General features: G+C 34.9%; 3 protein-coding genes across 3 annotated transcripts; 1 reads left to right on the top strand and 2 right to left on the bottom strand.

The window, feature by feature from the left end:
• Positions 1-386: 386 nt before the first annotated feature.
• LOC131650059 (putative tRNA pseudouridine synthase) lies at positions 387-1,791 on the bottom strand. Its single transcript, XM_058919801.1, has 5 exons — positions 1,584-1,791; positions 1,450-1,485; positions 1,021-1,133; positions 757-905; positions 387-534 (listed from the first exon to the last, which is right to left on the bottom strand). The coding sequence occupies exons 1-5, from the start codon at positions 1,789-1,791 to the stop codon at positions 387-389; spliced, it is 654 nt and encodes a 217-aa protein (XP_058775784.1).
• Positions 1,792-11,262: 9,471 nt separating this feature from the next.
• On the bottom strand, positions 11,263-12,631 carry LOC131650058 (uncharacterized). The gene is made up of 2 exons (XM_058919800.1): positions 11,810-12,631; positions 11,263-11,730 (listed from the first exon to the last, which is right to left on the bottom strand). Exons 1-2 carry the CDS (start codon positions 12,629-12,631, stop codon positions 11,263-11,265), a joined length of 1,290 nt encoding a protein of 429 aa, XP_058775783.1.
• Positions 12,632-19,860: 7,229 nt separating this feature from the next.
• On the top strand, positions 19,861-21,008 carry LOC131646841 (polyneuridine-aldehyde esterase-like). Its single transcript, XM_058916792.1, has 3 exons — positions 19,861-20,238; positions 20,329-20,451; positions 20,531-21,008. The coding sequence occupies exons 1-3, from the start codon at positions 19,870-19,872 to the stop codon at positions 20,813-20,815; spliced, it is 777 nt and encodes a 258-aa protein (XP_058772775.1). The 5' UTR covers positions 19,861-19,869; the 3' UTR covers positions 20,816-21,008.
• The last annotated feature ends 4,440 nt before the right edge of the window (positions 21,009-25,448 follow it).

Below are 25,448 nucleotides of genomic sequence, written 5' to 3'. Positions count from 1 at the left end.
AACTGATAATGGAGAGAGATAACTGTTATTGATGTCAAACACAACCTCTTGGCATAACCGGTTGAAAAGGTCTGCGACTTCAGCATCACTGCCGAGACAGTGTTCGATTATCTCGTGGTAATGAAGGTACCTGACATCTTCTGGAGAGTTAATCAAGTTGTCCATGAACTCTCTCAAAGAGTCTCATAAGAACAGTCTCAAATATGTAAATCCAAATATGTCTCAAATTTGTCAATCACTTACAAATCATTATTTGAATGACTTTTAATGTCAGTATGCTCAAAATCAAATTTTTTTAGCGAGATCAAACGATTATGATTGATTGGCGACAATGTCAAACCCATAAGGTAATATGAAGAAAAAAAAGTGGATTTGAATATTAGTAACTACACCTCAAATTCTTTGAGAATATCATTGAACTCTGACAGGTGGTAATCAATTTCATCGTTGCTAGAATGGCTTTGAATACCAATAATTTTAGTAGGGAGTGGGTAAGAATATTTTCGCAAAATGCATTCCTTTCTGGGATCAAAGCTCATGCCCCAAGACATAAAATCGAACAATTAGAGAACACGACAAAAGAGCATCAGAAACTCAGAAGTCATTCGGTAAGAATATGCAAGACAAAAGTAAAAATATAAATAAATAAACACTAAATGATCATTAAAAATGAAAACTTTCACGACAAAATGCCGACATTTCTAAATTCTGATTATAATATGATACTGAACAAATGAACTTGGTTTCAAACCTTACCTTTGGGAAGGCAAAACGCTTATAACTTTGATATCACAAGGAAGATACAAGTTAACATAATTTGCGAGGGAAAAGCCATAAGGGTCACCATTCCAAGCGTTTTCTGGGATTTCCATTTTAAATGATAGCATCGTTGCAAGAGAGTGAACCTAAGATACATACAGTATTAAAATAGAATAGAATAAGTTATCATATTCTGGATGCATATGTACCAAAACCAGAGCATAAAGCAAGATAAATGAAAACAAAAGAATCATGAATTACTCCTTTGTCAGTACGACTGCTTCTGGACCATCCGATTTTTTCTAAATCCCCTAAATTACTTTCGCGGATGCCACCAGCTTTGAATATCGCTGTTTCTAGTTCTTTCTCAACAACTGCAGTTTTGAAACCATAATACTTTAGCAACAGTCCATTCAAAAAACTAGCTAAACTGAATCACATGAATTACATTGTACCAGCAGAATGGACATTAGTTATATTAAATTTCACATAAAGTTGTTGGATGTGTAAATATTTCAAATTTGAGCATCTGTTTGGTTTCGCATCAGAGCGTCATTTTAACAAACATCTTAGACTCAAAAACTACAAACTGAATCACTCTTCTTTTATTTCTTCTTAATCAAACACTACCATTCTACCAACATACCCAACACTAACACAAAAGAAAGAACAGAAGAGAAAGAAACATACTTGAATGTGTATTTTCATCTCGCTGCATTTGAAGACCTGAACGAAACGTAAGCAAACAAGATTAAGAATCTATATGAGGACGTGTTTGAAAAAAATGAAAAAGCATAAAATGGGAATGGTTAGAAGAAAGTGACCTCGGTAATTGGTGCCGACATAGGCTATACGCATAACAACCTTTTTCATACGAAATGGTTGCCATGAATATGATTGGGGAGTAGGGGAAGATGAGCAGTAGCGGAAATATTCGGAACTTGTATTCCGAAGAAGGGATGTAGTATTTGTGTATGAAGTTTTTCTGAGCAAAGGAAACAATGCGAGTCGCAGATATGAAGCAACAGCCATCTTCCGCAACCAGAAAGAGAGAACCAACCATAGTTCCTACTACTATTAAAAAAAATGGAACCGACCAAATATGTATCAAATATCATTCCAAATGAAACTGATATGAGTATGAAAAAACAATAGCCAAACTGAAACAGAACAAAAATTAAAAGAACTTGGTTGAGACTTTTCATCAAACACCTTGTGTGCAAGATGAAAAACTCTTTACTTTGAAAGCAATTAGTAGCAAGGACAGAGCACCAATCAACAATAATACCAACACAACAACAATTCTGCAACACAGAATCGAACAGAAGAGAAGAAGAGGGAAACTCTCAAGAAAATGAGAACTCACCAAAACACGCGAGAACAACCAGAAACGTTGCTACTGTGAGTCCACCACGCCAAGATCCATGTGTCTCTTTGTATCGACAATTGTTCCTCTACCAATCGAGCACGCCGCCGGACACGCTTCCCTGACCAGAATTACGTCACCACTGCATTTTGGGGATGAAGAGAATCTGAGGGGTTTTGGGTGGAGGCGATTGAGTTTGAGAGGGAGGGTGAAGGTGGAAAATAGGGTTTTGGTTTTAGGAGATAAGAGGGATGTGGTATTTACCTTTTCAACGTTTTTTTTTGTATTTAAAATAAATTAGAAAAAAATAATTGAGGAGAGGGAAACTTAAAAAAATAGAGGGAAGTTCTAGCACGTATATTTTTTGAGTTTGGGCCATAGTTTTTAGTCAAAATTATAAGGCCGCAGTTTTCCTTTGCGGCTTAAAATATCCGCAGTTGTATAACCGTGGTAATTGAAGTAAAGGCCACAGTTTCATACTCCGGATTCAACATTTTATAACATAATTCTACACTTTTAAAACCCTGGCCAAATTATATATGTGGCCACAGTTTCTGAGCTGTGGAAAATTTTAGCGTGGCCGTAGGCCAAAAATGTAGTAGTACATTGCGATGTTCTCCCAAGGAAAAACTAAAACTCTTTGTGAAACGTGAGAGAGTTACAAGTCCATGCTAAGAAGATGTCCAAACCACAGTTTTCATGAACTTACACAGATCCAATTCTTTAGAAATGGACTACAACAACAACAAAAGTTGTGGCCAAATGCTACTGCTAAGGATTCTCTCATGTCTAAGAGCATAGAAGATGCAATTGCAATCATTAAAAAATGGCATTCAATGGTCATCAAGGACAACATAATAGAAACTCTTCTCAAAGAATGAGTGGTACCATGGAGTTGAGTATCAATGATGTTATTATAGCATAAAACAAGTTCTTAACAAAAACACTGGATGAGCTGACAAAACAGTTGTCTAAATCACCACAGCAATTGAAGGATATGCCACTATTACAAATAATACATTTTATGAAAAAATATTCACCTCAGCTAACAAAACAACTGAGGTGTAAACCATTGGCACGCCACATTTTAAGTTTTTTTAAAATCACTACATATTCCCTCAATTAAGCTAACATATTGCATTTTGAGAATCATCCAACTGAACTTTTCCCCCCCCAGCTGATGCATAAGTAAATTGTGTAGATAACCAACCAACACTTGGGAAATTTCCAAACAACAACTTCAATCAACAATGGATATTAGAAGTTGGCACATCCAATAGATATTTTTTTCAGCATTATACACAAGCACCCCCACAACAAGAAAAAACAATAAAACTGTAGGATCTAGTCAATCAGTTTAGTTCCTCTTATTTTCTTTTGTACCTTGAGATAGGTTGGCTTATCATTGAAGATTGTAAAAAAATTAGTACCTATATCTCCTTTTATCATTTAATGATGCTTTGTTAAACATATGAATACATAAATTTCCTATCAATATGTATTATTGTTGATACTTTTCTTTGAAGGTTTTGAACAAAATGTGCATTCTTTTACATGTAATGTATCTTTTAGTTTGTTTTGGTTTATTGAGGTGTGTGTATGATTTTTTTGTATTTATTTCTTTTATTTAGTGGCTACTTTAAGTGGAATCAATGTTATTCCTTTCTTTTAACTTTTAATAATGGTTTAAAATATATTCTTATAGTTACCTTAAAACTTTTTAATCCACCATGATACAACAATCTAAATCATGTTTTCTCTTTTAGTAATTTATTTTTGGATTTTCTTTAAAATAAAGATTAATATGGTAGTAAGATAGAAGGTGTAGAAGTATAACCATATTTGGTTGATTTCTCAATCTTTAGCTCCTCGACTTCGACATTCCTTCAGCTTGATAAATAGTCAAGCTCTCTCTCTTTCTCTCTCATTGAGATTGTAATAGAAATATATGACCTAGTCTAATATATATATATATCATAAACCATGGCCAAGACCTAGGTTTCAAGTTCTATCCTCATTCGTTAGGCGATGGGTGGCTCACCCAAAAAAGTAATATTTTAGGTTCCTTTGCATTAAAGTTATATTCAAAATAGCCTTCTGAATTGCCTTTAATTTACAAGACGAGCTACAATTTTCCAAACTTAATTTTCCTATTTTCCATCCCATATTTTACGTTCTAGTTTTGCTTGTTGAGGATCTATTCGTCCAACGACTTAACTCAGATGGTGCATACCATTTTCTTCTATTCTGGATTCATTGGTCAAGACATACTTTTCTAACGAATTTATATATAACTTGTGCTTTAAGTCTTTGGTGTTTTTCTCCATTTGGCTCGAGATTTGATCATATCTTCTCTAATTTAAAATATATTAACCTGTGACATTCACTAAACAACCGAGGTAATATATAATCTAGAAGCCGCCCTTATTTTATTTTAATTTTTAATTAAAGAGTAAACCACATTACATCGATTGTCATAAGAAATGAGGGGAAAAGTCCCTCGGGGATAAGCTTAGATTCCCAATAACTTCAATTTCTTATTTCTTTTATAATGAAAATGGCGCGTTCTTTTTTATATTTTAAGATTAAAAATAAATAATCTTTCCCCTCGTTTACTTAGTAAAACTGAGGGGAAAGGTTACCATAGTTTTATATATAAAGCACCATGTTCTTTCACTTTTTCCATAAACCTAACTCATCTTTTTTGTTACTGTTGTTTTTTTGTTGTTGTATTGTTGTAGTTGCCTTTTAGGAATAATTTCTCAATGTTTTCATCAAGGAAAACATTCAATGATTTATTATTTTCCTTGTTTGACAACATTGAAAAACCTATATCTAATTATATTGAGAAGATATTGCAACCCAAAAAAAATGGTCAATAGTAATATGTTGTAAGCAACATAATAAAAACCACACCGGATCAGCCGGTTGAACCAGGAACCACAGCAAGTGCCACTTAATTAAACTTAAAAGCTGTTTTGATAAAAATTGATTTAGAAACCGCATAACCGGATAAAAACTTCCCAATATCATGAAAAGCGGTGGTTTACTGGTTAGGCATGGTTCAACCTCGCTATACATGAGAACCGGTAATAAAAGTTAAAATGACAAATAGAAAAACAAAATCAAAACAACAATTTTTTGTTATATAAATAAAGTTGTTTGAGGTCCAAAAAACAATTTAGAAAGTAGAAGAGACCCAAAGTGCAAGTTGTTTCAAGAGAGACGGAAAATAAAAAACAAGAGAAAATAGATGTGTTAGTTGCCTCACTTAAAAATTAAAATAAATATAGAGGATAAATTGTAGGTTTTTCTATTATGTTTGGGTCATAGTACACATTTCTGTTATGTTTGTGCCTTATTAGGACTTTTTGTTTTTAGTGAGTTTGAGTTTTATTATATGCTTAAATCAAAAGAAAGAAGAAAAAAACAAAATTCACTTATTGAAAACCTAAGTATACATTACAATATACAATATCCTAAGACTTATGTTTAATATTTGTTTCTATTAGCTTCTGAATAAAACTATATATTTTTCGGGAAAAATACTATATTTTTAAATTTAAAGTATATTTATTTAATTAAATCCGATTAAACAATGATTCAACTGTAATCAAATCTTTAAACCTTAAACTCATAGCTTCACCGACTTAATGATCGGTCTGGTTTTAATTTTATTGATGTTGTAAGGGATATGTCTTATCGTTCACTATTGTTTTTAATCTATTTTCTCTTTTAGGCAGACAACTGAGGGGAAAAATTCCTCAAAGACATGCTTCATATCCCAACTACTTATACTTATGACTTTATTTCGTTTGGAATGATGCCCTGATTTACTTCTCAGTGGAATACTACCACTCATTCCATTGGATTTTAAGATCAACTGAGAGGAAACTCCCAGCAATGTTTTTTCCAAAACACATCATTAACTCCCAACAATATTGTTGTTGTTGTTCATGTCATTATTGTTACCACTATTGTTGTTGTTGTTGTTGCTATTTTTTTGTTGTTGGTGATGTTGTTGGTGGTGGTGGTGGTGATGTTATTGTTGTTGTTGGTGGTGGTGCAGTGTTGTTGTTGTTGGTGGTGGTGGTGTTGTTGGTGTTATTCATGATTATCTTGTTGTTGTTGTTGTTGTTGTTGTTGCTATTGCTAATGCTATTGTCGTTGATGATATTGGTTGTTGTCGTTGATGATGTTGTTGTTGTGTTAACTTATCAAAGTCTTGATATCTTTCTTAAAGGTTGTTAAAACGAGTAGGTTATGTATGTGCAGATTTATTACCATGTGACTTAGCAAAGGTTTGAACTTAGAAAAGTTTTCCTTTAAAACACATGCTTAATTTGTGTAGGATTTTAATTTTATTTTCAAAAGGTACGTAATTATCGATTGTAGTTGGATGAAAGGCAATATATATTAAGTGGTGAGTCAGAGAATGGAGTGGTTCAATATCTTTGAATTCGTAGAAAGAAACATTCGCGAATATAAATGAATTTTTTATTGTCCTTGTAAAATATGAGGGAATACAAAAAAAACTATGGAATGGAAAAAATATTCAATGATATATGATATGATGAAATTTGTAAAAATTGTACAACATGGATGTGGCATGGTAAAGTGAAAATAAATTGCATCACATAGAGATGAAGTTGATGACGATATAGATGATCAAATAGATGATATGATCCGTGATATTGGAAAATATTCTTTTAGGAGAGTTCATGTGTATGATACTTAAGTAATGACAAGGAAGATTGTTTAATCTGAACACAAAAAATGGAGGGATGGATAAAAGTTTCACTGAGTTGGTTGATTTTTTTAAAGACATGCTTCAAGAAGGAAACATGTTGTTGAACCATAATTATGTCTAGTGGGTTTGGACTAAGTCAAAATACATTCATATCATAGTGATTTCATATTTTACATTAAAGAGTATGAAAACTGAATGAGTGCCCGAGATGTGGGAAGTTGTAACACCTAAAACCCGAAAACTTATTTTTTAAAGATAAAACACATACATAGGATTTTACTTCACCAAACATACATAATTTATTCATGCAACTTCAACTAACTCGCAGCAGAAAAATATAATGTAACCTTAAAAAAATCATTAGTCAAGGAAATAAATTTTCAACCACATCTCAATAAAAACATATACGCCTCATTCTCCGGTGTTACAGAATCAGAGCATTATTCTGAACTAAATGCAAAGAGAGCCACAAAACCATCTTCCAAACTCACAAGCTATCACTCATGCCGGTTATATGTACAAAATTTCACAAGAACATCCAACAAAAATAAAGAAAGGGGTGAGAATACACCTTGTAATAATAACGGTGAAAATCAACAACAGGATGATAAAATAAAGATCAATAGAGCATTAATTTTGAAAACATAAAAGCAATCATAAGCACATTCATATTTCACATCATATGCAATGCTAAATGAACCAACTTCTCCATCTATATGCATGTCGTACTAAGTTTTTGTATATCAGAGGTATGTTACATATTTGTCCACGGTCTCTGGTCCTTCACCTGAACCAACGTTTCTACCAATGAATCTGAGTCCCACCTCTGGTCCCTCAATTGAACCAACGATTCCACCAAATGAATATGAGGCCACCATCGGACCGAAGTCCTGCATATATCCCAAATATATGCATGCATGATAATCTAGACAAACAAACATGCATTTCACCAAGAGTCGATTCAACATTTATCACCAAAAATCATGTGTAACACTAGTCACCAAAAAGTCATTTTTAACGGTAATCACCAAAAATTGGTTCCATATAGGAACCAAGCATTTCCACAAAATAGGCCACCAAAATAGTGTCACCAGACTACTAATTAAAAGAAAACAGTTTGTTCACCAATTATCAATCTCAAACGCATCCAAAATTATTTAAAAGGTTCTAAGGGTTCCAAGAGTAACCTTCACGAGTGATAACTCTACTAAATCTTAAGGGTTGTCATTCTGGTTCGAAAATGATCCAAAGGTAACCTGAAAGCTTAAAATGTCAAAAATTTCATAATCGTCGGTGAAAAAGTCCTCGAACTCGGATTTGGAGAAAAATGCAGCGGACTCAAAACAGCTGCAAGACTGCCGCTTCCGCGGAATCCCAATCTCTAGGCGGCCGTACGCCCCTGCCGCTAAACGCGGATGATTTTGAAACTCTGCCGCGCGGATTGATTTTCCAGTGGATGCCGCAAGCTTGATTTTCGAAAACACGATCCCTGTAATTGCGGGTGCCGCAGCTCTGTCGCATGGCCCCCACCCCGCAGAAAATTTCAAAATTTTTATTAAGTCCTAGTTTTTTTACTTTTCTTGGGAAAAATAAGTTTTTCTGAAGAGAAAAATGGTGGTTTTCGGTCATTTTTGGGAAATAAATATGTTATTTATGATTGTTTCACAGAGAAGAAGAATTACATACATTAGGTTCCCAATGAAATTTTTAATTACATCGATACACTATCACCACGCCAAAAACACCAGAAATCATCAAACAACATATTTTTGCACCAAAAATTACATGCCATTATTATTAACACTTACATCACACCATCAAATGCATACAGTCTATTATAGTGACCAAAGGGGTTTTGTCCAAATCCTCATTGGTCCCAAAACACAAAATCATTATTGTATAGATAAACACACAATGGCCAAATGGGATTTATCCCAAATCCCATCTGGTCACACATCTATTATGATCTCAAACAGAAAACATTTCCCATTTGACCAAAGGGATCATAGCATACAAAAACTTAAGAAAAAACGCATAAAAATCCATGGCGCTGATAGGAGGGTAAGGGACCCTCACCATCCTATTGCCCAATTAATTATCACCATACTATAAAGTATTTCACCTACCCCGTAATGAAACTTTCACAAAATTCTTCAAGTTCCCTTGACCACCCTTAAGCTCCATGCAATCACGTTTTGAAATTTCTTCCCAGTCGCTTATCAACTTTTTGTGAATTTTATCATACTCTAATTCTGACTCACACCTTCCTTTAACGTTAACCAAATATATTCCAATGGTAATACTGTCTTATTATTATTAAAATCAATTCCAAAATTCCAATTGATCTATACACCTTTTCTCTAGCTTCTACACCCTTATTCTAATTATTATGACGTCTAAGCAATTCTCTACTGGTAATAAGACCATTCTTAAATAATTATTTCATTCTAATAAATTATATCTTATCAATTACTGTAACATTTTATTAACTAAATAAATATTTGGCTAAATTACAGTTTTGGTCCCCCTATTTTAGTGTTTTCACGATTTTAGTTCCCCTGTTTTGTTTTTAAACACTTTTGGTCCCCCATCCCCACTTTGGCTACCAAAAACGCCTATGTGGCACTTTTTAAATTACGTGGCATGCTTCTTTCGTTTATTTTTTTTCCATGTCATTATAATTAAATATTAAAATTATAAATATTAATTATAAATTGGTTATTTAAGAAAACATGTTCTTCTTCGTGTGTTTGAGAGTGCTAGGGTTTCAGAACTTAGAAGCTGCGCCTCTGTCTCTTCTTCATCGTGTTTTCAGGGTTTAAGGGTGGCACACACTCACTCATCTACTTTCTTCTTCTGTGTTTCATTGCAATCCATCATTCCTATTCTTCTTCGTGTGTTTGAGAGTGCTAGGGTTTCAGAGCTAAGAAGCTGCGCCTCTGTCTCTTCTTCATCGTGTTTTTCAGGGTTTAAGGGTGGCACACACTCACTCATCTACTTTCTTCTTCTGTGTTTCATTGCAATCCATCATTCCTATGGCATCTGAAGCATTTAGCATTTCAAGCAACCTATCTCATTCTAGGAGAAGAAGACTGCAGTGTTACTGTGGGTTGGACGCCCCCTGGTTACTTCTTGGACATCTCAGAATCCAGGTCGAAGGTTCTATGGTTGTGGGTTATACAAGGTAATTCAAAATCCCTAATTTTTTTCGTCCTTGTATAAATGTTTTAATTTTCTCAATCACTGAGCAATGGTGTGTGTTATACAGTTACAAGGAAGGAAAGGATGTGCATATTTTGAGTGGTACGATGAGCAACTGGAAGAACGTTCAAATGAGGTCATCAACTCATTATTGAAGAAAGTTAACAATTTGAAGAAGGAATTATTGATAAAGAAGACTGATGACAAGTTGAAAAAGAAAGTCAAATTTTTAGTTACATTTTTGGTTTTGTCTTGGGTTCTGATATTAGTGTTGCTGCTAAAAATTGTGGTTGGATAATGTATTGTTGGTTGGATAATGTATTGCTAGTGTAATGATTATGTAATATAGGTGTAATGTATTATCAATACATGGTTCTATGGATAATGTATTATCAGTACATGGTTCTCAAAATTATCAATTCAAGTTCATCTATTTCAAAATGGTACTATACTGATTAGATTGCTTATCAATACATGGCTCTATTTCTTATGGTTCAAAAAATTATCAGTACATGAAAGATCCGTTTACTGTATTATCAATTTCAATTACATGGTTAAATTTCAAAATAATTGTAAGCTGCATTGCTTAATGAAAGATCCAAAAATGCATTCAAAATAATGGATCAATTTCAATACATGGTTCAATTTCAAAATAATGGACATATTTCAAAATAATTGTAAGCTGCATTGCTTAATGTAAGATCCAAAACTGACAGTAACTGTAAACTGCATTGTAAGCTGCATTGCTTAATGTAAGATCCAAAATAACTTTCAAAACAAGATTTCCAAAATAACTGTAAGCTGCTTAATGTAAGATCCAAAATAATTATAAGCTGCATTGCTTAAATACATTTGCCCAAAAGGATTTCCTATCTAGTTGCTATCTATTACATTGGCCAAAAGGATTTCCTATCTAGTTATTTCTTGTGTTAGAGGCGCCTGCGATCCTTGTGTCAAAACAGTAGGCGCTTCATCGGTTGATAACTTCTTTTGCTTCTTTGTTCTGGTATTTTCTGATGATGATGCTTTCGTCTGCTTCTTTGTCTTATTACTTCCTTTGGGCAACTGTCGATCCGCCGCTGTCTTTCCCTTGCACGTCCTTGAATTGTGCCCAAAATTCCCACAGCTTTTGCACTTGACAGTTGTCAAGATTCTAGGTAACACATTGCTTGAATTGGGCTCATCATTAGACTTGTTTCTTCAATCTTTCAATAGTTTGTTCCACCCTAGGACAAATATTGCCTCTGAATCGAGTAATGAGATTTTTCTGCTTCACTATCCTTATTGTAATGTAATGCTTTATACCTTCGAGTAAAGTGATGATGGGCTTGTCTCTATACTCCAATATAGCCATGTTGAACGCCTCACACATGTTATTTACCTGCAAATCACAATGACTGTAAGTGCGGAATGCAGACCTACTCCACATGGCAGCCGGAATGTCCTTCATGTCTTTACAAGCAGCTGGATCGATAAGTTCAATTTTTTTCATGGCTCTTTCCCAATCTGGAACTACGGTTGCCCTAGCTGCTTGCCATAGTAACTCTTTCATACGTGTGCCAGGGTACCTCTTCTTCCAGTTTCCGTACAAGTGCTTAACACACAGCCTGTGTTCTACATTCTGCCCCAACTCAGCAATAGCTGGCACCAAGCCCTATCATAATACAACAATGTTAATATTGTACAACATAATAAAAAAGGAAATAAATAATGAAAAAAAGTAAGATATCAACCTTTTGTTGGTCTGAAATAAAACCATAAGACCTTGGAAAAATCTTGTTCAGATCTGCTAATAAAAGATCCAGAAACCACTTCCATGAGTCTCTTTTCTCGGCTTCCACCACAGCATAAGCAATTGGATAAATCTGATTGTTCCCGTCCATTCCCACTGCCGCCATTAGCTGACCACCGTACTCACCCTTCAAAAAACATGCATCAAGACCAATCAAAGGCCTGCAGGTATATGCGAATGCTGCTTTACAGGCCTCCAGACATATGTATATCCTCTCAAAAACAGGTCCAACATCAGACATACCACACTTGATTATGACAGTGGTATTAGGATTAGACCTTCTGAGCTCCTCGGCATAATTTCTCAAATATGCATATTGCTCAGTCTCAGCACCATGTATTAGTTCCAATGCTCTTGTTTTGGCCCTATATGCTTGTGCCGATGACAACTTCACACTCCACTTTTCAAGTGACTCTGCAACCAACCCCTTTGGCCTCATTTCAGGTGTATGTCTCAAGAGTGGTATAAATTTCTTAGCCAACCATTCTGTTGTAGCTTGCCTATTCTTAGCAGTCCTATGACAAGTGTGATCATCAGTCATGCTCACCAACTGCCAGTATTCGTTCGCTACCCTTTTACTAAATCTCATGTAAAAGGGACAGTCCTTATCACACCTAACAACAACTCGTTTCCTATCGTTTTTCGTGATATGTAGGTTTTTTATCTTTTCCATTGCAAATGACTTCATTGCCTCTCTAATAAGACTTTTTGAGGCAAATGACATTCCAAGCTCAAATCTCACATGATCCCCACTTTCGGGCATTTTAAACTTCGGAAAAGTAGGTTCATCACCTTCGTCCTCACTTCCTCGAGGAGTATCAAGTTCATCTGATTCAACATCATAGGCTTATTGAAAATCAGATGCTTTGGTTGGTTCTTGGGTTGAGGAGACTTGGGTTACATCGTTGTTTTCTTGTGTAAATGTGTGGCTTGGTACCTCGTGTGTCCAATCCCAATCATCCTCAACTAAGTCATCATTTACAAAATCCTCACTATCACCCAAATCATCTTTCTCATCTTGCACATAATCTTCGTCTTCCTCACTTTCATCCTCATTTACTACTTCTTCCCTATCTTCCACATTTATTTCTTCCCTCTCTTCCTCGTTTATTTCATCCCTCCCTTCCATATTTACTTCTTCCCTATCTTCCATATGTATTTCTTCTCTCTCTTCCATATGTATTTCTTCTCTCTCTTCCATATTTACCTTTTCCCTCCCTTCCATATTTACTTCTTCCCTCTCTTCCATATTTACCTTTTCCCTCTCTTCCACATTCACTTCTTCCATATGTACTTCAACATACTCTCTTGCTTCTTCTTCAGTTAAAACTTCGGGTTCATCTACTACATGCTCAACATAGATATTACCAATATCGTAGCCCTTCATGTCTTCCCCAAATTTCAACACATCTGCATCACTGTCAAGAGGTCTTAGCCCACGCTCAAACGATAACTTTGGGTGATGATACCACATGCCCTTGATTTTTACATAACCCAACTCATTTATAACCTTCATAAAGTCCATATAACACATATAATCCACATCAAATTCCCAATTCAGTTCTTCTACCTTTCCATTAACATAAATCTTACAAGGATACAGAACAAAGTACCCCCCATGATTAATCCTTAACCTAACTACACTTTTTTCAGCAGGCCTATAACAAAAAAACAAACAATTAACAACATACCTAAAACAAACTTCCAAATATTATAAACATGAATGAGCAGCAAAATTTCAGCAACAAAGTACCCCTCAGTTAACGACAACAAACTCTCAGTTCAGCAAAATCTCAGCAAATAATCAATATACTATAAACATGAATTAATAGAAAAATTTCCAGTTAACAACATACCTAAAACAAAACTTCTCCTCTGGCTTAGACTTAGAAGAAGACATTTCTGCATATGAAATCAAAAGAAGAAAACATACCTACTTTCTTCTTCTGTGTTTTGTTTTTAAATAAAACAATAAAATAAATAAACATAAATTACTACTACTTTTTATTATTTGTTGGTGAAATGACCTGGCATTTGACCTTAATGAAAGAAGCATGCCACGTAATTTAAAAAGTGCCACATAGGCGTTTTTGGTAGCCAAAGTGGGGATGGGGGACCAAAAGTGTTTAAAAACAAAACAGGGGGACTAAAATCGTGAAAACACTAAAATAGGGGGACCAAAACTGTAATTTAGCCTAAATATTTCAAAAATTAAACATCTCAATTAAATATTTAACATAACTACAAGATCTATTTCTAAAATTCTAACATTTAATTACTGTATTGTGATGCATGTGGATACAAATATGTGTGATATTTTGATTAGTCAACATTCAAGGCAAGAGTTAGCCCTAAAGCAAATATAGAAGAACATATTTTCCCCTAGCATGTAACACTCTGTAGAAAAGAAAAAAAGTCTTTGTGAGTGTTTGCTGATTATCAAAGTTTTTCAGAAGTACTCATCAAATATCAAGAAACTTATATTATTGAAAGATCTCATATTTATTGGTTTCAAATATCATGATATAGATGTTTTGATGCAACAACTTCTATCAATGGCTATTCATGGCACTTTGCCATAAAATGTAAGATAAACTACAACTAGGTTTTATACTCATTCTTCATTGTTATTTGTAATAAAATAATTGATCCATGAAATTTAGATGAATTGGAACATGAGGCTTCAATTATCTTTTGTTAATTGGAGATGTATTTTCCTCCATCATTTTTTGACATTGTGGCTCAATTAATTGTTCATCTAGTTAGGGAGATTAGAATTGTGGTCTAGTTTAATTAAGGTGGATATATTAAATAGAGCGATACCTGGAGATCTTTAAATGTTATACGAACAATCATCATTGTCCAAGTTTCGGTCGTTGAAAGGTACATCACAGAATAAGCTATTGAATTTTGTTCAAACTATTTTTCAAAATTAGACCCTATAGGAATTCTCAAGTCTCGTCACGATGGAAAAATGAAGGTAAAGGTACTCAAGATTTAAATGTTAACTCAAAGGCTCAAGATGTAGTTCTTCAAGCATATTTGTATATATTGAATAATGTTGATGAAGTTAAACCTAACTTATCAGCTCACAAAAGACTTATCGAGAGAAAATTCTCCCAGATGAGAAAAAAAGGATGTTGACAGAGCATAACAAAAAATTTATAAATTGGTTTAATGAAAGAGCTTCTAAAGATAGGAGTGCATCCAAAACACTAAAATGGATGTCATATATGCCAACGAATTGATTATATTATATTTAAAATGTTTGTATTTAATTGCAAGTGGGTTGAAATTAACACTTGTATATAAAACGATGAATTATGATTCGTACGAGTTGAACTTCACAAGAAAGGTTATATGAAAAAAAAAGTTTTTATATCACCGATTCTTCTAACAAAAGATAAAATCATTATTTAACATTTGATATTTGTTAAACTCCTTCTTTCTCAACACTCGTAACTACCTCATATGATGAAAATAATGGTATACATTTATAAACAAAACAATCACCTTCACCGAAGCTCGAGACATCTTTTGCTTGTGCTTCCTTTAAGATGAAGAGTAAAAGACATGTCATTGGAATACCCTCGTAAGGGGATGTGGGTGAATGTCAACCTACCCAATGTTAATTTGTGTGCTTCTTCTCCCATCTCACATGTTCCTCCTAATAAATAGCACAAGGCGTCATTCAAATCTCACTTTGTCCAAGGTTGATATAACCTTTGCCAAGAAGTAGCAAGGTCTTTTCCATGATGTTTTGAAATGAATCATACTCTTTTAGTTTAAATGTGATTTCTATGTTTAATTTTATTATTTAACATACTTATATATTATTATATTAAAATATAAATCCCTTTATCTTTAATTCAATTTAATTAAAATCGATTTTTTTTTATAAGATGGAGGGCTAAAGCCCAAAAAAAGAAAGCAACTACACAAACTCAACAAAAGGGGAAACAATTCCCTTAGCATCTAACTCTACAAAATCCCTTAAGAATTGCGGAAGCTCCTTGTAGATGACAAACTTCCTCTGCAAACAACCACGCTTAGCCAAACAATCGGCACAAGAATTTGAGTTCCTGTATACATGAGAGATCACTACAACTTCAAAAGTGGCCAAAACATCCATGATTCGCCGAAGGATAGTAACACACTCGACTGTTCCCACCTTTCCTTCTTCAATGGCTTGGACAACTATCAAGGAATCAACATTGATTTCCAACTGATTAACACCTAGATTTTTTGATAGTTTTATCCCTTCTAAAACACCCCAAAATTCAGCCATTAGAGCACTGCAACTACCCACAAACTTGGAGAATCCTCCTTTCCAGTTTCCATTATGATCACGCAATATACCTCCACACCCAGCAACATTGTCCGAATTGCAAGATCCATCAGTGTTTAATTTAACCATTTTACTAGACGGGGGTTTCCATCCTATAAACTTGTTGACATTCTCAACTTCGCTGTGACTTTTGAACAACCGCACGGCTTTCTTGTAGTCCTCATTTTGCTGAAGAATGTGCACTATAGGGTCCGGAGGTCTCGTATAATCCGTATTGTGCTCTTCAAGATTCCTCCACGACCAAAGGGCATGACAAGTTATGATCCATGTGCTTCTCCAATTAAGATTACTGCCGCCATTGTAATTGAGGTTCATGATGATCCAAACCCCTAACTCAGCTTTGAAAAAAGCCCCCCGAAGATCATTTGGAACCAGGCTCATCCAAACCGATATGCACTTATTGCAATCACGCATTGCATGAATAGTAGTTTCGCAAACGTTTCCACAAAGCTTACACCCCGCACTTCCGAGACCTTTCCTACTTTTACTGAAATTCGTAAGCAACCGGTCATGCTTGAGCAGCCACACAAAACTCTTACAGCGCTCCAGCACCGAAGCTTTCCAAATCAAATTCCAATCTCTATCCACCATTTCTGCATTATGGCCTGCTATCGTCTTAAACATTTCCTTGATCGAAAACTCCTGGTTACCCGTTCCTGCAAAACAAAAAACGTCAGTAATATGGTCCAAGCTTGGCGGCACACAAGCTTTGATTTTTTCCATCAGATGAATCGGCATCCAACTTTCCATCAAATTGAAACCCCAATCACCATCCTGAGTAACAAGATCACAAACTTTAGCATTTATAAGATGTCCTGGGATTGTAGCCATATGATCAATCAACCGAAAATCCTGGCCAATCCAACTGTCTTCCCACGTCCTGATAGTCGTACCATCACCAACTAACCAAGATCCTGCAGATTTCATGAGCGGTAACGTTCAAACCACGTCCCTCCATAAGCTGGAGTATGTGCATCTAGAATTCAGACTAGCAGTATCTTCTTGGCTATTATATTTCCTTCTCCATACTTTACACCAGAGATCATTTGAGTGATTAATCATGTTCCAACCTAGCTTCATTAAACACACTTGGTTCACAATATTAAGATCCTGCAATCCCGTACCCCCAAGAGACTTTGGCTGCGTAACGGTATCCCACGAAATAGCATGCATTTTCCTATTATCTTCAGTGTCCCCCCAAACAAAATTTCGCTGCAGCTTATGGATTTGATCAATGCAAGACCGAGGAAGTTTATTTGTCATCATAGGATAAAGAGGTATAGCTTCAATTACACTCTTAGCCAACGTGAGTCTCCCTGCTAGGGCCAAACTGTGTTTCTTCCAACAGCTAAGTTTAGCAGCCACATGATCCACAATATACTGGAAATCCTGACTCTTCAGCCTTTTCCCACTTAATGGCACGCCCAAGTATTTGCCAAAGCTTTTTACATGTCTGAATTTCGTCATGCGTTTAAGTTTAACTTGCATGCTTCTGTTAACGTTGTTAGAAAAAAGAATGCAAGTCTTCTCTTGACTTATCTCCTGGCCCGACATTTTGCAAAACCGATCAAGCGTCTCCAAAACACACGAAATTTGATTCTCCGAAGCTTCTCCAAAAATCAAAAGATCATCAGCAAACATAAGGTGAGAAACCATAATTCCATTTCTTCCCAACTTGATTCCTTTCCATCTCTTACTCTCTATTTCATCTTCGATTAAGTGAGACAGTTTATCCATGCACATAACAAACAAATAAGGAGACATAGGATCACCTTGGCGAATACCCTTTTGCGGTCTAAAAAAGTCATTTCTACTTCCATTCCAATTAACGTTAGTTTCGACACTAGTGATTGCATGCATAATGACATCTAACATGTTTCCCGGAATTTGAATTTCTCTTAGAGTTTGCCAAACAAACTCCCAACTCAATTTATCATAGGCTTTAGATAAATCGACTTTAATTGCAAACGCACCTTTTTTCCCTTTCATCTTGTCCATTGTATGCATGGCCTCCTTAGCAATGATAATGTTCTCATGGATAAGTCTACCAGGGACAAAACCTGTTTAATAAGGAGAAATAAGCTTATCCATATGCCTCTTAATCCTTCCAACCACGATCTTGCTCAGGGCTTTGTATATAGTGTTACACAAAGAGATTGGTCTAAATTGAGCCACCATGCTCGGGTTATCAATCTTAGGAATCAGACAAATATCAGTTTTATTAACATGCACAATCTCGCTCGGGTCTTCCCACAATTGGCGAACGAAACTACAAACGCTATCTCCTACCACTCCCCACGATTTTTGGTAGAAACCCGCAGGAAAGCCATCAGGACCAGGGGCCTTCCATGGCTTCATATCAAAAATTGCTTGCTTAACTTCCTCCTTACTAATCTTACCATTCAAAATATCAATATCTCCTTCCGACAGTCTAGGGAAGCTTGTATTAGTATTTGTCCAACAGGTCCAATTGTTATCAATATTGAATAACTTTTTGTAGTAGCCATTTACCAACTCTTTGAGCTGATCCCTATCCTCTATTCATATACCATTGTTATCTTTGAGCATGAGAATCTTATTACTCCTCCTTCTAGCAACAGTCTTCAAGTGATAATTCTTCGTATTGCGGTCTCCATCACATAACCATTTCGCCCTGGATCTCAGGAACCACATAAGTTCTTCTTGGCGCAGAATTAATTTCAACTCCCCTTGCAGCTTTTTCTCTATTCCCAGCAGCCCTGAGTTGTTGTTATTATTTTGTATGCCTTTTTGAATACCATGTAGCCTTGCCATAATTCTTTTTTCACCTTCTGCACATGTTGGACCGAACAGCTCTTCCAATCAATAGTATCATCTTCTATTCTCTTGAGATTCTTAATAAGATCATCTTCATTCCTCCAATAACCTTTCAATCTATCAACATAATTATTTTCCACAATCCAGGCACTTTCAAAGCGAAAAGGCTTGAAAAACTGCTCATGATTCTTTCTATACAGAGTTATCATAATAGGATGGTGGTCTGAAAAATCAACTCGCGACAGCACTTTCACCTGCGCATCCGTAAACATCAATTTTCAATTCTCATTAGCAATCGCCCTGTCCAATCTTACGTAAATCCTCTGCCCACCATGATGAACCGGACCTCTCCAAGTGTAACGAGGTCCATTCGCACCCAAGTCAGACAACTTACACAGCTCCATGTTGTTTCTAAAAGTTGAAAGATTTTACATAATAAATTCACTTTATCAAAATATAAATTACTTTATCATCTACTTACTTTTAACTAAAATTAATTATACATAATAAATTCATTTAAATTCAATTTCCATCGCTGCAAAACTAAAAACTCGCTAAGTTTGAATAGACTTGAACCATGTCATTCAAACATAATTGTGTTGAGTTAGCTTCAATTCATATAACACGTTTTCAACAATTTATTTATTCATTTAATTGTATTGAGGTAGCTTCAAATAACACGTTTTAAATAATTTACTTATTCATTTAATGTAATAAAATCAAACTGTAAAATTGGGTAGAATGCCAACCATAAAAGTGGCTGAAAAGAGCGCTAGCTACTAAACTCAGTTTACCATCCTCCTATATAAAGCTAAGACATTTCAGTGAGTACATAAAACATAATGTCTGAATTCAATATGAACCAGAAACAACAGAAGCATTTTGTTCTGGTTCATGGTGTTTGTGTTGGAGCATGGTGTTGGTACAAACTAAAACCACAGTTAGAATCTATTGGTCACAAAGTCACAACACTTGACCTTGCAGCTTGTGGCACCAACACACAAAAAATAGAAGATGTTCATACTTTTGCTGACTATTCTAAGCCTTTGTTAGAGTTTTTAGCCTCACTTGATTCAAATGAAAAAGTGGTTCTTGTGGGACATAGCTTTGGTGGAATGAGTATAGCTCTTGCAATGGAAAAATTCCCAGAAAAAATTGCTGTTGGAATTTTCATAGCAGCTTTTATTCCTGATACGCTACATCAACCACTATATGTACTTCAACAGGTAAAGATTTATTTTTGTATTATCATTTATACGATGAATTAACAATTACTAATGTTTTTGTTTAATTTTTGCATGATTATTTATGGATAGTATATTGAGAGATATCCAATGAGTGGATGGTTAGACACTGAGATTTCATTTGATGGAAGAAAAATGGGAGTACTTACTGGCATCAACTACTCAACTAAAATCTTTCAACTATGCTCCAAAGAGGTACTTATGTTTTATATCTTTATATAAATAGTTTCTTGCAAAGCATGCATGTGAATAAATAAGTTCTTGTATTATGCAGGATTTGGAGTTAGTGAAGATTTTAAGAAGGACAGGGTCACTTTTTATTGAGGATCTATCTGAGGTAGAGAATCTCTCTAAAGAGAGATATGAATCGGTTCCAGGGGCTTGTATTATTGGCAATGAGGACTTGGCAATTCCACTAGATTATCAAAAATGGATGATCCAAAATGCTGGGATTGATGTTCTGAAGGTGATTGATGGAGCTGATCATATGCCTATGCTTTCTAAACCTCAAGAACTTTCTTTGTCTCTCCTTGAGATTGCTAATAAATTTGTTACTTAAGTAGTAGTATAATGTAGTAAATTAAATAATGTTGTCCTAAGAGACTCACTTAGGTATTATATTAAGGTAAAATTGAGAATAATTTTCTGAATAAAAATAGAAGTACTATAATGCACAAGTACCCTTTCTTGTGAGTGTTTGGTCATTAGCTCAATCAAATATTTGTAATGAAATGAAATATTGAAATGTATTATCATCTTCTTTCCTTTTGTTTCATATTATGATTGAATATACAATTATGCTGATAATGTTTTTAACATTAAGAAACTTAAATTTATTTATGTTAATTGACCTTAATTATATTTAATAACTCAAAAATACAAGGGGACTACTTATTGCATTCTTAGCGGTGCTCACACATTTTTGTAAAAGACTTAAATATGATTTTCAAATTTAAAAATGTATTTTTGGACGCATCTCATCTACATCCTATCCATCTATAATTGAGGTACATCCTCGTTTTGCTAAAAATTAATATGGAGATACATTTTTGTTAAAAGTACAAAAATATACCTCTAGACGGACGGGTTTTGAGTCAAATACGCGTAGACATTCTCTCTTCCTCATTTCCAGCAAAACATACCAGATTAGTCACTTATCTAATACCCCAAAATCTACCATTTCTCAAGTCACTATTCAAATTTTTTTACTTCATTCAATGCAAGTGTTTTATCAATCACTTCCCAACATCCATTCAATCCAAGTGCTTCCTTTCATACACATTCGGTAAAAAAAATTGCATTTCCTGATTCTTTTTTATTTTCTCTTCATTTGTTTAAGGTACAACTAAATAGGTAGTTATACTACACTCTTGAAGGGTACAACTTTGCGACTGCAGATGGCGACTGGATTAAAATCTAGAAGGCTTCGGTTCCGAAGAGATGTAACAGCTTCTTATAGTTACTAAAACATGATCGCATTCTCACAAATTACAGCAAGAACAAGAAAGGTCTTGGAAGTGAAGTTTGCAAATTGTGTGGAGCTATTTGCGAAACTAGTATCCATGCCTTGCGTGACTGCAACAAGAGTATGCAGGTGTGGCAAAGTCTGGTTGCAAGTGATATTATGACTGATTTTTTCACGGTTAATATTGAAGACTGGATAAGCATAAATCTCAACTACACTGGCATTAATAATAGCGAGTGGATCAATACTTGGATCATTGCTTGTCATGCGCTATGGACATGGAGAAATCAAGAAGAGCACAATGATAATTATATGAGGCCTCTCAATCCTATAATGTAGATTTTAAAGAGATGTGATGACTATAGACAAGACATATTGCTTTATAGAACATTTGGTGGTGAGAAGAGCAGAAACAAGTGTAATGGGTGGAAGTCTCTTTCATGGAGCACTATTAAAATAAATACAGATGGAGCTAGTAAAACAGATATGATGGCGGGTTGTGGAGGTGTCATTCGATATCATGAGGGAGGTTGGAAAGGTGGATTCTCCAAACATGTGAGAAAAGGAAGTGCTATATTGGCGGAATTTTAGGGTGTCTTTGAAGGTTTGAAGCTCACGCAATCGTTAGAATGTAATAAAGTGGAGATTAATGTGAATTCTCTATAAGTAGCTAATGCTATTGAGAAAGGAGTAGTGGATCAAATTGATTGTGTTTCTATTCTTCGGCAAATTATGGAGATTAGGGACAATATGGAAGTGGTGATTATATCGCATGTTTATAGTAGTGCCAATGCTTGTGTTGATGCTCTGGCAAGGCGAGGATGTATAGAGATTAATTTTGTTTATTATGATAAAGCTCCAAGTTTCCTCAAAAAATTATTGGAGGTTGATGTTGTTGGGATTATGGTTCCTGTTCTAGATCCTGGGTAGTTGTTTTCTTTTTTCGGGCTTAAGCCCCCATCATTATCAACAATAAAAATAGGTAGTTATACTTACAATTGTGTTGTTTAGTGAGGCACGTGTTTTCTTCCATTTTGTGATCCTTGCGTTTTCTGCCATTTTTGAATTTTCTAACTTACATGATAATACGGATGTGCACTTTCATATTTTGTCAGAATTTAACTTTCCAAAAATACGAAAATTCATTTTCGTATTATGTATATATTGTTTGATTTTGAATTTCTTTCATATGAATTTGACTTTTCTTCCTTTGTCTGCATTGTCTAATTTAACTACAAGTAAACTGGTTGGCAACCAAGAGATTTGAGGATCAGTAGAGTGTTCCAACATTCATATATTTGTATGGAGAGAGCCAGACCCTCGCGGCCATTGATTGGTTCCAATTCAATTAATATGGAAGTGTCCACTTCTAGAGTTCAGATGTCTCCAATTTCGCCTTCTTAGAGGAAAAAGTCACTTGTTGCTGCTCCAAAAGCCCCACCAGTCCATGTTGATGCTCTTTTGGCTGATGCTTCCATTCTTAACTATTGTCTCAGTATGAAACCAGGCTGCTAGGCATGTATCCGATGAAGAGGTAAAACTTATTTGTATTTATTCTTTGAAACACTTGTGTTATAATATTAATATTCAAACTTTCTAGCGATGATGTATCTTTTTTGCAATACCTTGATGCTTTAAAGTCCATAAACCATGGTAGGAACATTGCAGGGTTAAAGCAGACATAAGAGCAATGGTTTCATGATGTCATTCAGCTATATGGACTGCAAGATTTATAAATGACTGGTTATTTTTTATATTTTTATGTTATTTGATCTTAATTATCTTTTATCACTCAAACATAACATACTTGTTCCTAATCGATTAAGGGTCCAAGAAAGAAAATACCCATTTATGATTCTTAAGAAATGAGTCCAAGACGGAGCAAGGGCTAATAATGATCTAGTATATATATTGTATTGTTCAAAAAGTACATGTGTTCATGTTACCCCTGCAAGGGCAAGGATATTCATAGACCGTAGTAGTTATATTACGATGTACGGTGGCTAGGGCTTGTCCACGGTTGCGAGAAGCCTAGTATGGTGAGGTTTTATGGCGATTTGGAGTGTAGCGCTAAAAAATACTCGAGGTGTCTACACACTCGAAAAAGAACAGAGTCGCCACCGATCTTTATTTGTTCCAAAATGGAAAGGGAAAATATCGAATAAAACCCCTTATAAAAAGAAATGGATACTATGGTCATCGTAACCAAATTAGGGTTCGGGAGTCGGTTAAGCAAGGGGAAGGTATTAGCACCCCTCACCTCCATCGTACTCGATGGGACCCATTTAGTTAGTTTTATGAATGAGTATTTGCGTAATGTTTGCGTTCTTTAATTTATTAATCAAGAAAAAATAAAAGAAAGGATTTTTAGGTTTTTTATTATTATGCTCGCCAAGACATTTGTTTCTTGTGCCTACGTATTCCCTCGTGCAATGGGAAAGTCAGAGCGGTCGTAGTTCGGATAAAAAACTACGAGTTTGTTGGTTAATTTTATGAAGGATGTTTAGTGTTTGGTTCAAAGGGATCAAAGGTATTCAAGAGGTGTGCACCCCTTGTCACTTAATCGCTTCGATTTAATTAAGAAAGAATTTTAAAATTTGATTCAAAGGATCAAAGGTATTCAAAAGGTGTGCACCCCTTGTCACTTAATCACTTTGATTTAATTAAGAAAGATTTTTAATCGTTTGATTTCAAAGGATCAAAGGTATTCAAGAGGTGTGCACCCCTTGTCACTTAATCACTTTGATTTAATTAAGAAATAACATTTAAGGTTTGATTCAAAGGATCAAAGGTATTCAAGAGGTGTGCACCCCTTTTCACTTAATCACTTTGATTTAATTAAGAAAGATTTTTAATATTTGATTCAAAGGATAAAAGGTATTCAAGAGGTGTGCACCCCTTGTCACTTAATCACTTTGATTTAATTAAGAAAGATTTTTATTCAAAGGATCAAAGGTATTCAAGAGGTGTGCACCCCTTGTCACTTAATCACTTTGATTTAATTAAGAAAGAATTTTAATCGTTTGATTTCAAAGGATCAAAGGTATTCAAGAGGTGTGCACCCCTTGTCACTTAATCACTTTGATTTAATTAAGAAAGATTTTTATTCAAAGGATCAAAGGTATTCAAGAGGTGTGCACCCCTTGTCACTTAATCACTTTGATTTAATTAAGAAAGATTTTTATTCAAAGGATCAAAGGTATTCAAGAGGTGTGCACCCCTTGTCACTTAATCACTTTGATTTAATTAAGAAAGATTTTTATTCAAAGGATCAAAGGTATTCAAGAGGTGTGCACCCCTTGTCACTTAATCACTTTGATTTAATTAAGAAAGATTTTTATTCAAAGGATCAAAGGTATTCAAGAGGTGTGCACCCCTTGTCACTTAATCACTTTGATTTAATTAAGAAAGATTTTTATTCAAAGGATCAAAGGTATTCAAGAGGTGTGCACCCCTTGTCACTTAATCACTTTGATTTAATTAAGAAATATAACTTTTAAGGTTCAATTCAAAGGATCAAAGGTATTCAAGAGGTGTGCACCCCTTGTCACTTAATCACTTTGATTTAAAAAAGACGATTAACAACTTGACGTTGAATCGAGTGTTTTAGGGTTTTGATTTTATTGAAATGAGTCTAATCGCATTTGGGCGGAAAAGACAATTTTTGAAATGAGATTCACACTTGGGTGAAATTTGCACTTGGGCAAAGAAAAGACTTCGCGCTTGG

The sequence above is a fragment of the Vicia villosa genome, linkage group LG2, assembly GCF_029867415.1.
Source record: "Vicia villosa cultivar HV-30 ecotype Madison, WI linkage group LG2, Vvil1.0, whole genome shotgun sequence".
In the NCBI taxonomy this organism is placed as follows: Eukaryota; Viridiplantae; Streptophyta; class Magnoliopsida; order Fabales; family Fabaceae; genus Vicia; species Vicia villosa.
The sequence above is the reverse complement of the archived record's forward strand: the minus strand, read 5'-3'. Positions and strand labels throughout refer to the sequence as shown.

Bases quoted from the DNA above. Each gene is read 5' to 3' on its own strand.
- LOC131650059 (XM_058919801.1), bottom strand. From the start codon at position 1,791: ATGGCTGTTGCTTCATATCTGCGACTCGCATTGTTTCCTTTGCTCAGA. The intron at 1,134-1,449 runs GTATGTTTCTTT...TCAAAACTGCAG, and splicing joins AGATGAAAATACACATTCAA to TTGTTGAGAAAGAACTAGAA. The intron at 906-1,020 runs GTAATTCATGAT...TATGTATCTTAG, and splicing joins GCAGTCGTACTGACAAAGGA to GTTCACTCTCTTGCAACGAT.
- LOC131650058 (XM_058919800.1), bottom strand. From the start codon at position 12,631: ATGCCCGAAAGTGGGGATCATGTGAGATTTGAGCTTGGAATGTCATTT. The intron at 11,731-11,809 runs GTTGATATCTTA...GTATTATGATAG, and splicing joins TTATTTCAGACCAACAAAAG to GGCTTGGTGCCAGCTATTGC.
- LOC131646841 (XM_058916792.1), top strand. From the start codon at position 19,870: ATGAACCAGAAACAACAGAAGCATTTTGTTCTGGTTCATGGTGTTTGT. The intron at 20,239-20,328 runs GTAAAGATTTAT...ATTTATGGATAG, and splicing joins CACTATATGTACTTCAACAG to TATATTGAGAGATATCCAAT. The intron at 20,452-20,530 runs GTACTTATGTTT...TGTATTATGCAG, and splicing joins TTCAACTATGCTCCAAAGAG to GATTTGGAGTTAGTGAAGAT.